General features: G+C 58.3%; 5 protein-coding genes across 5 annotated transcripts; 2 read left to right on the top strand and 3 right to left on the bottom strand.

The window, feature by feature from the left end:
- Nucleotides 1–1614: 1614 nt before the first annotated feature.
- On the top strand, nt 1615–4356 carry CH63R_12520 (Fungal specific transcription factor domain-containing protein; the record flags this gene model as incomplete). Its single annotated transcript, XM_018307494.1, has 1 exon — nt 1615–4356. One exon carries the CDS (start codon nt 1615–1617, stop codon nt 4354–4356), a length of 2742 nt encoding a protein of 913 aa, XP_018151911.1.
- A 519-nt stretch (nt 4357–4875) lies between these two features.
- CH63R_12519 (Proline iminopeptidase) lies at nt 4876–6073 on the bottom strand (the record flags this gene model as incomplete). The annotated part of the gene is made up of 5 exons (XM_018307493.1): nt 4876–5006; nt 5091–5201; nt 5277–5492; nt 5597–5878; nt 5971–6073. The coding sequence occupies 5 exons, from the start codon at nt 6071–6073 to the stop codon at nt 4876–4878; spliced, it is 843 nt and encodes a 280-aa protein (XP_018151910.1).
- Nucleotides 6074–6897: 824 nt separating this feature from the next.
- CH63R_12518 (Major facilitator superfamily transporter) lies at nt 6898–8632 on the top strand (the record flags this gene model as incomplete). Its single annotated transcript, XM_018307492.1, has 3 exons — nt 6898–7167; nt 7263–7766; nt 7865–8632. The coding sequence occupies 3 exons, from the start codon at nt 6898–6900 to the stop codon at nt 8630–8632; spliced, it is 1542 nt and encodes a 513-aa protein (XP_018151909.1).
- Nucleotides 8633–9005: 373 nt separating this feature from the next.
- CH63R_12517 (Cutinase) lies at nt 9006–9626 on the bottom strand (the record flags this gene model as incomplete). Its single annotated transcript, XM_018307491.1, has 1 exon — nt 9006–9626. One exon carries the CDS (start codon nt 9624–9626, stop codon nt 9006–9008), a length of 621 nt encoding a protein of 206 aa, XP_018151908.1.
- Nucleotides 9627–12265: 2639 nt separating this feature from the next.
- Nucleotides 12266–13242, bottom strand: CH63R_12516 (uncharacterized protein; the record flags this gene model as incomplete). The annotated part of the gene is made up of 2 exons (XM_018307490.1): nt 12266–12494; nt 12575–13242. The coding sequence occupies 2 exons, from the start codon at nt 13240–13242 to the stop codon at nt 12266–12268; spliced, it is 897 nt and encodes a 298-aa protein (XP_018151907.1).
- Nucleotides 13243–15088: the final 1846 nt, after the last annotated feature.

Below are 15088 nucleotides of genomic sequence, written 5' to 3'. Positions count from 1 at the left end.
CTGTGAGGGGGCCGCGGAATATATGGTGACGATGAGGAGGGGGGTATCGGATGGGGACGGATGGTGAGTTAGTTACCTGGGAGGCGAGCAGTGAGAGAAGAATCCCGGCTTAAATGAGGGACCGGTGAGAGCGGGTGGTGCTTGTCCGAGCCATTTGTGCCTTGTGAGGGTTGTGATGATCAGCCGATGGCAGTTCATGCCGGATGTTCAGACACACTCTCGCTCGGCTGGGTGAGACGGCGACAGAACCGGGCGAACATTGCGGTTGGTGGTTGTTTGTTTGCTGTGGGACATACGAACGACGATGTGTGCCCACCAAATTGTCGCCCCGACACACTCGTCGGCCTTGGCCCGACAGCGCCAGGGAGGTGTGTCTTGGGGGGTGGATATGTGTCCTTGACTCTTTGGGGGGGGGGGGGGGGGGGCGAGCACCAATACATGAGACATGCACTTACATAGTCCCCGGTTACCTCGAGTTGTTGTTGTCTCTTTGGCTCTGAGTTGCCGGCCGTTCCAACTGCTGACTTTTTTGGTTCCCTCAACTACTTCAACCAACTGACTGACTGACTGACTGAATGACTGACTGACTGTAAGCACAACTCCCCAAACTCACAGACTATGGCGATAAGACGCGACCACAACTGCCGAGGTCCGTCCCCTTATCTGCTCTGCTACTACCATGTAACATGGATACGGATAACACAACCTGCTGGCTGGCTGTAACAGAAAGCAAGCAATCTTTGGGGAATCATTAACTCCGAAAGGCGCATCCCCGGCGGCGGGGCCAAACTGGACCAAGCTAACTGGAAAAGAGATGAAATAACGGCCTCGAGAAGAATTCTCATTCGTCGGGCTCCCCTGAAGAGCCCATGGCGATGCATAATGGCGTGCTTCTATACCCCTTTGAGTCGTGCTTCTCTCTCTCTCACTCTCTGTGCCTCCCCTCTCCCTCTTTCTGTCTGTCTCTCTGTCTCTCTGTCTGTCTGTCTCTCTCTCTCTCTCTCTCCGCCCTGGATGGGTGTCCGAAGTACCGTGTGCGTGTGCGTGTGCGTGTGTGTGCTGCTCAAGGCCTCCAAAGGCAAAAAAAAAAAAGCCCTTTGCCGGATCTGCGCGGAAAGCAAGTGAAGCCGCCCCCCCTCCCCCTGTGTGGGCAGAGAAATAGGAGGGAGACAGACTGGCCTCGTTGCAACGCTGATCTGGACGGGATTCTGTTTTCTGCCCTCTCTGCCATCTGCCCTCTTGTGATGATCTTGACACCACCATATCTACAACGTACATCACGACAACCCCCCCCCCCCCCCCCCCCCTTCAGCCATGGCATTGTCCAGAGACTGACTGACTGACTGACTTGTCGATAAACCACGTCCCCTAGATCCGCCCGTCCGTCCACCAGTCGGGATAACAAGCGGAGTGTCCCCGACTCAAGAGTCACATCTCCCATCTCAAAGGATCCATTCCCCAAGCCTGTCCAGGCCAAGCCCGAGTGAACCACTTACTCACTCGCTCACTCACCACACGACGCACGCACACACACACGCACACACCCCCTCCCCGACGCCTCCGACTCGTATGGGCGTCGCGTCGGCGTCTGGCCGTCCATCCACCGTCGTCGCAATGGCCCCCGAGCCCATCAGGTCCAACATTCACCGCTTCCGCGTTCGACAGCCGTCCCCATCGGCTTCCTCCTCGCCGGCCCTGCGCCGCTCGGCCTCTCCTCCCGCCGTGCGCTACCCGCCGCCGCCGCTGCCGCCGCCGCCACCGGCCCTGACGCCCGTCATAGGACCCCCGCCAACCCCGGGACCGCCGTCGGGTACCGCCCCGGATGTCTCGGTCTCGGTCTCGTCCTCGTTATCGTTGTCGTCCTCCTCTCCCTCCTCGGCGGCCATGGCAACACTCTCGGCGGGCCCAGTCCCGGCAAATTCGGCTTCGATCCCGCCCACGCTGCCGAGCCCCGCCGGGGGTTCAAACAACTCCGTGACGCTCTCAGCTTCCTCTTCCTCCTCCGCCACCGCCGCCGCCGCCGCCGCCCCGTCGCCCAAGGCCGTCCGCGACATCCCCGCCTGCGACCGCTGCCGCAGCTTCAAGAAGAAGTGCAGCCGGACGTTCCCCGTGTGCACCCTCTGCGCCAACGCGGGCCACCGCTGCTCCTTCTCGACGCCCGCCGCCTCCACCGCCGCCCAGACGCACCACCTGCGCGCCCGCATCGAGTGGCTGTCGCGCTTCATCAACGAGAACCTCTCCGTCCCCGGCGTCCCGGGCGTCGAGGCCGTCGACACGGGGACGGACCTCGCCTCCCTGCTGGGTTCCTCGCCGGCGGCTGCCGCTACCCCGACGATTCTTGGTGGTAGTAGTAGTGCTGGTGGTGCTGGTGTTATTACTACTGCCGTAGGACACCCGCTGGACATGAACCCGACGACGCCGGCCAACGTCAACGGCGCCACGCCCGGGTCCGGGTCCATGAGCGTCGGGAGCAACCGTGGCGAGCCGAGGGACACCTTTGCCGTACACCAACAGCAGCATCACCAGCAGCACCAACACCAGCAGCAGCAGTCACACGGAGCATCGGGCCCCGGCATCTTTGACAACTCGGAATCTCCATCGACGAGAGGCAACGACCACATGCGGGCCCTGCTCCAGCCGGGACCGCCGGAACCCGGCCGGATCCTCGGCATCGAAGGCCTCCGTGACGGCCACGGCCACGGCCACGGCCATCATGCCGGCGGCGGCAGCGACGGCGTCGGCAGCGGCTTCACGTCCTCGAGCCTACCCCGGGACGCCATCGCCCGGCGCTTCGTCGACGCCTACTTCCGCAACGTCAACCGCGCGTACCCCTTCGTCAACCGCGCGCGGGTCCTGCGCGACCTCGAGTCCCTCGGCGAGTCGACCAAGCGCCGGCGCGACGCCGGGTCGACGCTGCTCTACCTCGTCATGGCCATCGGCTGCACGACGCTGCAGCGCGCCGGGCAGATCCCCAACGACACGGCGTCCAAGTTCGACGTCGCCTACGCCGACATCATCCAGGAGTGCCTGGCGCGCGAGGACCTCGAGTCGATCCAGATCCTCGTGCTCGTCGCGCTCTACTCCCTCTTCGACCCCCACAAGGGCATCTCGACCTGGTCCGTCGCCGGCATCGTCTCGCGCCAGGCCATGCTGCTCGGCCTCAGCCGCCGCGCGTCCGAGGACAAGACGCTCTCGGCCATGGAGATCGAGCTGCGCCACCGCCTGTTCTGGAGCATCTACGTGCTCGACCGCATGATGGCCATCTCGCTCGGCCTGCCCGTCGCCCTCGTCGACGACAACGTCGACGTGCCCCTGCCGGGCCTCACCATCGAGGAGTTCGCCTCCCCGGACCGCCAGCACTTCGCCTCCATCCTGCAGACGAACCGCCACGTCATCCAGCTGCGCCAGCTCGAGGACCGCATCCTCAAGCAGATCCACACCCGCAGGCAGGCCGACGTCGCCGCCCTCTCCCAGGCCGACCGCCGCGCCATCGTCCAGAGCATCCGCGCCGACATTGAGAACTGGTACAGCAACGGCTGCCTCGTCTCGCCCCTCGAGCCGGACAACGTGCCCATCCACAACTCCGTCACCTGGCTCAGCGCCCGCTACTACCACCTCCTGCTGCTCCTCCACTACCCCTGCCACTTCAACTCCTCTTCCGGGCCCGGCTTCGGCTCCCCCATCGTCTCCGCCGTCGAGCTCCTCCGCTTCGCCCAGAAGCACCTGCAGTCCACCTCGGTCCTCCTGCAGCAGCGCCAGCTGCCCCTGAACCGCGTCACCCTGTGCCGCCTGTTCCCCGTCGGCCTCGTCCTCGTCCACAGCTTCATCGCCTGCGCCGCCGAGTGCACCTCCTTCTCCGCCCGCGACGAGGTCGCCGTCGTCGTGAGCATCCTCGAGGCCTTCCCCGAGGGCTGGGCCCAGGCCCGCCAGGCCGCCCACGTCTTCCGCCAGTTCATGGGCCTCGTCTCGGGCGTGCCCAACAACGGCTACACGACGCTGCACTTCCCGAGCGGCGGGAACGTCTACGGCGGTGGTGGTGGCGGTGGCGGAGGTGTGGGCCAGGTAACCTCGACTTCATCGGCGTCGACGTCGTCCTCTAGAGAATCGTACCAGGCCATGGTCCGGCCCATCATCACGGGGCTCGTCGCGCTGATGCAGGAGGTGCTCGGCCGGTCGACTTGCTACGCGTTCCACGAGTTCCCGGACGACTGCGGCGGCCAGCCCTCGGCGCCGGCGGGCTTCCGGGGCCAGACGGCGTTCTCCCCGACGGGGCCAACGCGGCACTCGGCGTCCGTCGGAAACGACGAGCCGTCCATGGACTACGGATGGGGCTCGTTGGAGCTGGGGTTTCTCTGAGGTTTGCTCGAATGTGCTGTGCTGTGCTGTGCTGTGCTGTGCTGTGCGGTGTTGTGATGTGATGTGTTGTGTTGTTGCAGCGGGCTTGTTCTCACATGTTGTTTCTTGGTTCATTGTTTTCGTATTTAGATACCATGTTGTTCGAAGAAGAAGAAAAGGTTTAGACCGGGAATGTGTAAGATTGGGGGCTGATTCACTCAAGGATCTTGCATCTAAAGTCGACTGTCTGCTATTTATCAAGGCTCTAACAGTCATACCAAAGATTGAAACTATGATAATCACAATGAGAGTTTCTAGAGCGTCTTCTTTGACATGAAAAGCGTGCCGAGACTAGCCCGTGTTCTTTCATCACAAGATGAGAGAAAGCTTGATGATGTAGTATAATAGTAGGCTGTACGTTATGTACTTCATCGAGTGATGCTTCTACTTCATATGCGACATCCTGACACATGGTATAAAAACAAAAACCACGAAGCACGCCTTGAACGTGTAAAAGAAAGATGTACAACAGGAGGCTGATTAGATGCCCAAGTGCTCCCGAATCCTGCCGAGAACCAAGTCCGGCTTCTCAGCATGAACCCCGTGGTTGGCGCCTTCGACCAGCACCAACTCGGCCCCAGGAATCCGTTCGGCAATCAACCTGGAGTTTTCTGTGCGAAGACGTGCGTTAGCCTTTGGCTGCTTAAGAAACTCGCAACGGGGAGGGAGGGGAGGGGAGTTGGACGATATCGTACCAGGAGGGCAAATCCAGTCCTTGTCGCCGACAACGACCAGCGTCTTGGCCGTGATCTGCGGCAACCGGTCCGTGTAATCAAAGTACTTTTCCTTCTCCGAGTAGAGGTCGTCTGGACAACGGTTAAGACATGCTCACGGTGAGAGAGAGAGAGAGAGAGAGGCTTGTCTTCATCATCTAGACTCACTGTGCGACTCGGCAACGTACACCCCGTCGAGGTTGCTCTTCAGCGCCGCGTCGGGGTCGAACGTCTCCCTGTACAGCGGCATCATGGCAAAGTAGACGAGCTGGAACTCGCGGTCGCTCTCGTACGCCCCAAAGACCTTGTTCTTCAGCATGTCGACGGAGAAGCTGGGCACCTTGTGGATCCTCTCCGCCAGCGTCTTGATGGCGCCGGCCTCGTCTGGGCGGCGGCATCAAACAACACTCATCAGCGAGCGCCCAGGAAACCGACAAGAAGAATGTCACACGGTGGGTGGATGGGTGGGTTGGACTCTGAAGACTCACGGTGGTGCGAGGGCGCGGTGCCTCGGAGAATCAGGTGCGAGACGCGCGAGGCGTACTTGATGGCGTAGTGCTGGGCCAGGAACCCGCCGAAGCTGCCGCCGCAGATGATGACCCGGTCGTCGCCGGCGAAGTGCCGCCGCACGCCCTCGACGTCGTCGACGATCTGCTCAAAGGTGTAGGGCTTGGTCAGCGAGCTCCGGCCGTGGCCGCGGTAGTCGAACGACAGCACCCGGATCTTGTCGCTGAGCCGGCTGTAGATCCTGAAGTCGGACCGGTGGTCGCCTGGTGGCGGCGATGATACTTTCAGCTTCAAACCCAGCACGATGATGTTTTTTCCCGAGTTGGGGGGTTTTTCTTTTTGTTTTGATGCTCACCCATTCCTCTGCCCCCATGGAGCGTGATCATGAGAGGCGCGTTCTCGGGACCGGCGATGCGGTACGCCAGGCGAGCGCCGTTAATGTCTACAAAGTCGACCATTTTGCCGGACCTAGGTTGAGTCACGGGCGAGAGAAGAGCGAGTGAATGAGTCTACAGAAACTCTCGGAAACCTAGACTTCAAAAACTGGTGTATATGTCCACCGAGAGCTGATATCGCGTCACAACGCCCTGTCGTTCAGTAAGAGACGCACTAACTGATGATACTCGGTCACAACACGGAACAGAGCCAATCGCAGCCGAAACCGAAGAAGCGGGGAGGGGGGAGGATGATTCAGGATGCAGAAAGACCGGAACTGGGGATAAGACGGGCCAAGCTTGGCGGCGCGCGCGCGAGTCGGGATCCAAGGACGCAGAAGAACAACCCGACCGGACGGAGCCCGACATAATCTTCCAGAAATGGTTAAGGTTGAGAAGAAGAAGCTATAGCTGAGAGGCCCCTCCCCGACGGTCCCTTCATACACACATCGAAAGGAAAAAAAGATTTCACCCGTCTCCCGAAGCTAGAAAGTAGTGTTCCGCAGTCTATCGCCTTTGGTGGTCAAGTTGCGTTGCACTACCACGACGGCAACCCGATGTCGTGCTCGACCCAGTAAAACTCGTTATCCAGGCCGTGGTCGGGCCATCGTCCGCTCTGTGGTGCTTCTCCGGATGGGATGTGCCTTGATAAAGATCTGCTGCCCAGTCCTACCCCCCCTCCACCCCGAATCTTCACCTTGAAGCGAGGAAGTTTTTATCAGTAGTCAAAGTTGGCTTGACAGAGCAAACACCCACTTATTGTTGCCAGCATTGTTTCATCACTCATCACTTCCACGAGAGAGTTGTGAGAGTTTCAAAAGGAACACAGGTTGTAACAACGAGTCAGGATGGCGCACCTCGACGTCAACGCCTCCAACGCCGTTAAGGCTGTCAACCCCGTCGGCCGGGGCGACGACAAAGACGGCATCTCAACTGCCTCCGCCTCCGCCTCCGGTGCCGCCGCCGCCGATACCAAGCCGGAGCCCCCACAACCGCCGCAGGAGGCCGGATGGTTCCACTGGCACGAGCCCGGCACGTCGCCCGAGGAGAAGAAGCTGATTTTCAAGCTCGACTGGTTCCTGCTGTCCTTTGGCTGTCTCATGTACTTTATCAAACAGGTGCGTAGACAGACTAGCCGCGTCGTCGTCGTCAACTTGGACCGCGCCGTGTGGGGGTTGCTGCATCACTGACTGACCCTCAACCCCCTCAAAAGCTCGACCAAAACAACATCTCCAACGCCTACGTGTCCGGCATGTCCGAGGAGCTCGGCTTCGGCCCCGGCAACGAGCTCTCGTGGATGAACACCTACTTCAACGTCGGCACCATCGTCGGCGGCTCCTTCGCCAACCTCGTCATCACCGTCGTCCGCCCGCGCTTCTGGCTGACCGGCTGCCTCTTCACCTGGTCCCTCTTCGTGCTCTTCCTCTTCAAGTGCCAGAGCGCCCACCAGTTCTACGTCCTGCGCTTCTTCATCGGCCTCTTCGAGTCCGCCGCCTGGCCTGGCGTCATGTACGTCCTCGGCTCCTGGTACCGCAAGAGCGAGCTGTCGCGCCGCTCGGGGCTGTTTGTCATGAGCGGCGTCCTCGGCCAGATGTTCTCGGGCTACCTGCAATCCGCTCTTTACACAGGAATGGGCGGCAAGGGCGGGCTGTCGGCGTGGCGCTGGCTGTTCATCTTTGACTTTATCCTCGCCATCCCCGTCGTGGTGTACGGCGTTGTAAGTCCAACAACTTTCTCTCTCTCTTATACTCCCTCCCTCGGCCCCCTTACGCATATCACACTGAGTCACTGACAAAAAAACCCACCTCTTCAAAGATCTGCTTCCCCGACACCCCTCACACGACAAACGCCTTCTATCTCAGCGAGTGGGAGCGGCAGCGCGCCCGCGAGCGCATCGAGGAGGAGGGCCGCAAGCCCGTCGGCAAGATGAACTGGTCCGTCGTCGCCCGCGTCTTCGGCTCGTGGCAGGTCTACGCCTTCACGGCGGCCTACTGCTTCTGGACCCTCACCTGCGGCTCCTACATCATCCAGTACTTCACCCTGTACCTCAAGTCGACCAAGATGTACACGGTGCCCGAGATCAACAACATCCCGACCTGCGTCGGCGCCGTCAACTTCGTCTTCATGGTCTCGACCGGCTACGTCTCGGACAAGATCGGCCGCCGCGGGCCCGTCTGCTTCGCCGTCGGCTGCCTGCTGACCTTTGTCTACGCCGTGCTGGCCGCCTGGACGGTGCCGCACACGCTGCGCGTCGCCGTCTTCGTGCTCGCCGGCTGCTACGGCTGCTACACGCCCCTGCTGGCCGGCTGGACCAACGAGGCCTGCGGCGGCGACCAGCAGAAGCGCGCCTTCGTGCTCGGCTTCATGGTCTCGGTCGGCCAGGCCGTCGTCATCCCCTTCCAGCAGCTGCAGATGCCGAGCGGCCAGGCGCCGGCCTTTGCCAAAACCCACGGCTGGGAGAGCGCGCTCGCCTTCGTCGTCGCCCTGACCGTCTGGACGGGCGTCGGACTGCCGTTCCTGCAGAAGTGGCGGGAGTCCAAGGTCCAGGTCGGCACGCACGAGAGCGACAGCGACGAGGCTTGAGCGAGGGAGAGTTTGCTCAATATCACAAAGTCCCGCCGATTTAAGGGAAGATGGGAGATGTAGCCGATGAGTAGATGGGTGAATTGGAAATATTAGTAATAATGAAGGGGGCTGGCATAGGTATAGGATGATGAGGCCCGTATCACATTCACGCACAACCCCTGATAATAGACAGAACTAGTGCCATTGGCCAAGTGTAATCTTTGTAGAAAGGTTTGTAACTATTCAGAGTGAAGAATGGAAAGTTCCCAGCGTCCGACCATTACATCGGCACCACAGTCTAGGTAGGGACGGGCCAGTTTCCCTTTGGCCACGGTACACACATGCCCCCCCAGCCTGTGTCATGATGCCATGATGTTACTCAAAACACCCACTAGGCCACCGCAGACTTGATAAAGGCACCGGCAGCGTTGGTATCGGACCCGTACCCGATGTGGCCAGCCGCGCTCGTGCTCCCGCAGCCTCCGGCGCTGGCACACCCGCCGGCGGCGCAGACGGTATCGCCGGCGGCGCAGAAGCTCTTGAACTTGCCCGTGGGCACGCCGGCCACGCCCTGGCCCTTGAAGGGGTCCCCGAAGGTGACGGCGGCGACGACGCCCTTGCCGTTGAGCTTCTTGCCGGCGTTGTGGACGACCATGCCGCCCTGGCTGTAGCCCGTGAGGATGAGCTTCGTCTGCGGGCACTTGCTCAGCCACTGGTTGGCCTGGTTGGTCATGGCTGTGCTGCCGGGCCCCGTGCCCGTCGTCTCGGCCATGATGCCGCCGATGTCGGCCGGGTAGCTGACGCCCTCGACCGTCACGGCGTTGGCGCCGAGCGCCGACTGGACGGCCCTCTGCAGGCCCGGGCCGACGACGCTTCCGAGGGCGCCGATCTCGGTGGTGCCGCGGGCGAAGAGCACCGTGAAGGCCTTGCAGCCGGACGCCTGGCGGACCTCGATGGGGCTGGCGGCCGCGAGGGCGGCGAGGAGGGCGGTGGTGACGGCGGCGGTCTTCATGTTTGATGCTTTTTGTTGGAAATTGGAAGAGACAAAAAAAGTACTTTGGAGTCGGGAGGTTGTTTCGGAAGCGAACGTCTTGTCAAAAGAGCGAGATGAGGTATTTCGATTTGTGCGTTTCAAAAGAGAGTGCGCTGCACTTTGTTGGCAGATCGTCAAAGTCGACAAGCGAGAAGAAAACCGAAAGGCGAGCAAGTAGAGAAGAGACTGGATGGATGGCCCGTTGATGGTCCTGCTGGTGTTCAGAAACCTACCTTCTGTCGGCTGACATCCGCTTCTCTTATACTACTTACAACATCATCGACAAACCCCCCCGAGGTATATCTAGATATTGATGATGGGCGCAACAAGGGAAGACCTCCTTCCAGCCGCGATGCCATCCCGAGTTTGAGACGATGGAGGCCCCCAGTTCGTCCCAAAGCGTTGTTTCTTGCGATCCCCTCGTTTCAAACTGATTGGTGGCTTCGTCCGTAGACACCAATGTCTCAACCTTTTGTCGTCCGTCATCGACACGGTTCCTTGGCGAAAGGCCGTGCATAATAATCTGGTTCCGTTCGTATTAGTGTGTGCCGAGAGCAGATGACACCCCCAGTGCTTGGACGTGCCGGGTCGCACCATGTGAAGGGGAGGGGAGGGCGGCGCGTTTCTCTGCCCAAGTGCTTACAGTCGTTTCTTTTACACGACGTCCATGACCTCACAACCGCACGACGTTTCAGTGACAGCCACGCCGTTGTCACGGTCGTGCAGGGAGGCTCCCTCGGTTACGTTCCCGCCAAAAGGGCGTCGTTCCGAGTGGGCTGGCTTTCGTCAACGAGCCTAGATCCATCCAAAGACTTTGTTGGATTCGATTTCGGGCCGAGGATGTCTAGCTAACCAGCCATAGATCTAGATGAAGCTGGGGGGATGCTGGGAAGGATCCTCCATAAAGGACCATTCTGGATCAAGCGGGCGCCAATCGCATCTTAAGTTGTTCGAGGTCAGGCTCAGAGACTTCCGAAACAGGGATGTTCTCTGTGATGAACGTAGGTCCGAAAAGCACAAATCATAGTCACTTACCGGTCGATTATCCGCGGTGGAGCAAAACGATCGTACATGACAGCCATCGTGGCTGCTGACCAGCTGCATGATCATCACCTGTAGGAACGACGTAAACTACGACAAAGGGCACATGAGACAACCGACCAAGCAGGTGATGAATCACTTACTTGATACGGCGGTCTCTAGTGGGCATGGAAGACTAATCAACCATACACCCGGCAGTTCACATGGAGAGGCTTGCGACTTGACGATCGACTTGAATACAGGGGCAAAAGAATTTTATGCCGAGGCAAGTCGCTTTTGGAGGAAAGAAAGCCAACAAACAAACACTTGTGCCTACTGTGACTCCATATCACCCTAAACATGAAGCGAGCCTGTAGAGATCAACGAGCGGCAAGTCTGTGTCTTGGAATTCCCGAGCAAGGTGGTGACAGCCGAGGCAGCCTGCTCGTCTCTCTCCACCGAAACTTGGGGTTCAAGACGGACCGTCGACCATACCCAGTCCGGCACATTGTCTGTTCTTGTGCATTTACTGGTCGCTTTCTTTGGCTTCGGCATATTGCACATCGCAGCCCCCTTGGCGGGATCACGGCACCTCGACGCCCAGCGCGGATTCGAATAAGACGACAACTTGGAGGGACACCATCCACCAACAGTGCGTATGGCGACCAAGCATCCCCAGAACTGCCACCAGAGGCGGCAGCTCAACCAGGTCATCATGCGAGGCTTCGGGCAACAGTAAATATTCCGGTAGGGAAGTGGCTGATCAAGACCTTTCCGGCAGGTATCGACATGCTTCGTCAACTCTTGGCAACGCAAAAAAGAAATGTCCCCAGTATCCTGCCTCGGCTACTTCGGACGTCATGCAAGACGAGTGGACCCCGGGAGAATAGAGATGGTTCTGTACAGAGTACACTCGCAAAACTGGAACATTCCTCTACTAGATTCGTAGATTCCGCCATGATGTTACGATGTTGTCACCCTGCCCGGACGGATAGCACATGGCCACAATAGCCTAGTCCTGCTCTGGGGTGGATTGCAATGCGAGCCAGCCAAAGAGTTTTGGGCTTGCAGAGCGAGAATACAAGATGTCTTGTCGACGCATGTTGCCCGATTGCTATTTCTATCCTTCCAAGTGACTCAGTCTTGAACCAACATAGCCCTTACTACCTTATCTGTGACATGGCACGCGCTGCGTCTTCGCCTGCTCCCTTGAGCTTCTGACGCGCTCTCAGGGGGTGGTCTCCCTGCTTACGAGGCACTTTACATCAAACAACCGCTCGTGGCACCGTGCCGTCCATGGAGGTACACGGGGTTAAACGATGTTTCTGTTTCGCGAAGAGAAATTTGCTTTTTCTGTGCCACTCGCCGTGAAAAGTTTCCGAAGCCACGGGGTTGATAAAGGGGCAGTACGTTGACTTCAAGACCGTTTACTCCCTGGAAAAAGAAACGCAAAAAAAGAGACAAGACAGGCTAGCCTCTCCCAAGATCGACGTCGAAACATCCGATCCTTGGGCACCGTTCTCCTGCATATGGCCTAGCAGTTTCTTATTATTTTTTTCTTTTAAAGCCCATTTCAAATCAACTTCCGAAGGGAGAAGTCAGAGAGACACGCAGCCATTCGCGCTGTCCTCGACGAAAATGCTCCCCAGGATCTGCCCTTCGTCTATGTTGCTCTCCTGGAACCCGTCAAAGACGACTGTCTTTGTCTCGGTGGGCTTCTTGAGAAGACCGATCTGCAGGGCGCCGCCGCCCGAGTTATCATTCGGAAGGATCTCCGTGACCGGCTTCAGCGGATCGTTGCCTTCAGAGAAGTACACTTGCATCGTGCTGATGAAAGGATGTTAGCCCCTCCCCCCTCCCAGTGACACAGTCATCGGACAGACCGAGCAGGATAGAGCGTTACGTACTTCTTTGGGACATCGAGCGTCACGGCGAAGTTCTGCCAGGCGTCGAACTTGAGCGGGGTCGAGAAGACGACGGTGTTGTTCCGGTTCAGCATCTTCCAGTCGCTCGCGGCCGGCTTGCCCGCCGCGCCGTCCTGGCCCAGCGGGGTGCCGACCTGCAGAGAGAACTGCGCGCCGCCCGAGTCGTTCGTCTCGTGGAACGAGGTGAGGTACTCGTGCGTCAGGTTCAGCTTGCGCGCAGGGTCCTGCCGGGAGCTCCAGTGGAACGTCATGACGCCCTGGTTCGACGCGTCGGACCCGTTGCCGAGCAGCAGCCCGGCGCGGCGGAACCCGAGCTGCGGGTTGTTGCCGCTCGGGTCGAAGATGGACTTGTCGTCGATGGTGACCTCGAGCGGCTTGAAGCTGGTCGCCGTCGGCTCGGAGACGACGTCGAAGCGCGACGGGGTCACGCCCGCGGGGAACAGGAGGATCTCGGACCACGGCGCGGGCCCCTTTGTGAAGCCGGGGTTGAAGGGGCTCTCGTTGGTGTCGAAGACCTGCAGGGTGAAGTTCTGGGGGATCCGTCCATCGAGGACGATCGGGCACTGGATAGAAGACGATTGGAGGGGTTGACGGGCCGCATTGAGCGAAAGGGCTTGAAGAGAGCGGACAGCCGCGTGGGGCAAAATCATCGTGATAAGTTGAAAGAGTGTCGGAAACAACGGTACTGACAGTATAGAAAAGAAGGACGGGACGGTCGGAATAGTAAGCTGTTCAGCTGCTTTTGAGTTGTCACCGGGCTCGACTCGGCTTTATCAAGCCACCAAGGAGATCATTGCTGCGTCTCCCACTTCCCGGTAAATCAAAGGGGGAAAGCTTATTTCATGCCGTCTGAAGCTTATATTTCCTGGTGAGCAGGGAAACGTAACTGCAGCCGGTACGTGCGGGGGGTTTTGCCTAATGTTGTCGGTTTCGGACAGTTTAGTTGATGGCTTGGGGTGCTGGTATTAGTCCTGCCTCAAGACGAAACATGCAAGCGAGTCATTTCTGGCCGCAGGCCAGTAGCAATCCAAGAGGCATATTGAGTCATTGTATATATATCTCGGGTGCAATGGAGGAGCAACGGACTTTCGGTCCGTTGGCGCAGCCACAAACAAGTGGAGTATCCATGGGGAACCCTTATTTACGAGATCAAGATGTCTTCTCTCGAAGACTCACCTTTGACGCACAAGTCACGGAGTCAGTTCTGTCAATAGTCACTGGGCAGTGAGTACACAGCAAGGTGAGGTCCCAGATTCAGGATCAGATCCGCGTCAGCTTGTCAGGCTCTATGCTCCCGTCAAGTCGCCTAGCAGCAAAGAGGCTCATTGTGACAACGGTCCGGTAGGAGCCTCGGAACTTCTCGTCTCTGGCTAGGGAAAGGGGCTGTAACGGTGCTAGGTAAGTAAATGGTGAAGATGTAATTCATGTGAAGAAGATGAAAAGAAGGGAGAGAAGAGATAAGAAGTTTGAAGTAACAAACGGTATCTACAAGTAACACTGGGAGCAGTGGATGGTGAATCTGTAGGCATGGGTAGCTTTGCATGTCAGCATCTATGTGCCACTGCCATTGTCAGATGCAGCCGGATCACCCGCAGCCCTAAGAACGACATCCATATCTCTGCCCATTCTCTCGTGTAGATTCGTTGATGCCCCGCCGCCCTCACATACCCCATTTCGCCTCATCTCGTCCCGCTGATCCCTTATTGGCGGCATCTTCATCCCTAGCTTCTGCCATCCCATTAGAGAAACACAGACTGAATTTTGGCGACTTGTAGAAGCAAAAAGAGAAATGAACAGAATCCGCCATCAGTTGAGGTGAGCCAGAATCCGCCACCACTTGAGGTAAGCAAGTATATGACTTTCTTATCAACGGTTTATCTGACCTGTAAATTCGACTGCCAACAATTACAAAGACCGTCTATCAGCTCCTAGCGATTTGAAACTGTTTCTCTGTTTATCCCCATCCCAAGTGATATGTCGGCCCTTGACGTTCACATAATTACTGGTAAAGCCATATTGTCGCAGTGTCGCGGGGTCTGGATCAGTCGACATCTTGGGCTGATCGAAGTGGACTTGGCCGCTGTTGTACCTGGCGTTGGCGACACATCTCACGATCCTGGGCATCTCAATCTCCCTTTGTGATGGTAGCTTAGCGGGCGGGGGTACGATTTCTGGGACCACAGCGTCTTGTAAATCGTTCCTTGCCGCCAGTAGCCCGCCGACATCTATAATCTGCGGTAACCCGTCCTCTGAAGACGGGGATGTCTCCTCAATATCGAGCTCCCCTGTATTTCTTGGCCTGATCGTGAGTTGTTGAGAGGTGCTTAACTGTTTTGACGGCAACCTCAGCCTGAAGAAAAGTTCTGATAGATAAGGAGAAATCTTGCGGACTATGATCAGGCGGGTAAATGGTATACACGCTCTGTTGTGACCGTCAGCGGTGAAACAAAAACTATAAGAAAAACAAAGAAAAGATGAAAAGTCTTTCCGTCTTGA

The sequence above is a fragment of the Colletotrichum higginsianum genome, chromosome 9 (assembly GCF_001672515.1).
Source record: "Colletotrichum higginsianum IMI 349063 chromosome 9, whole genome shotgun sequence".
Lineage (NCBI taxonomy): Eukaryota > Fungi > Ascomycota > Sordariomycetes > Glomerellales > Glomerellaceae > Colletotrichum > Colletotrichum higginsianum.
This window is presented reverse-complemented; position numbering and strand designations above follow the sequence as displayed.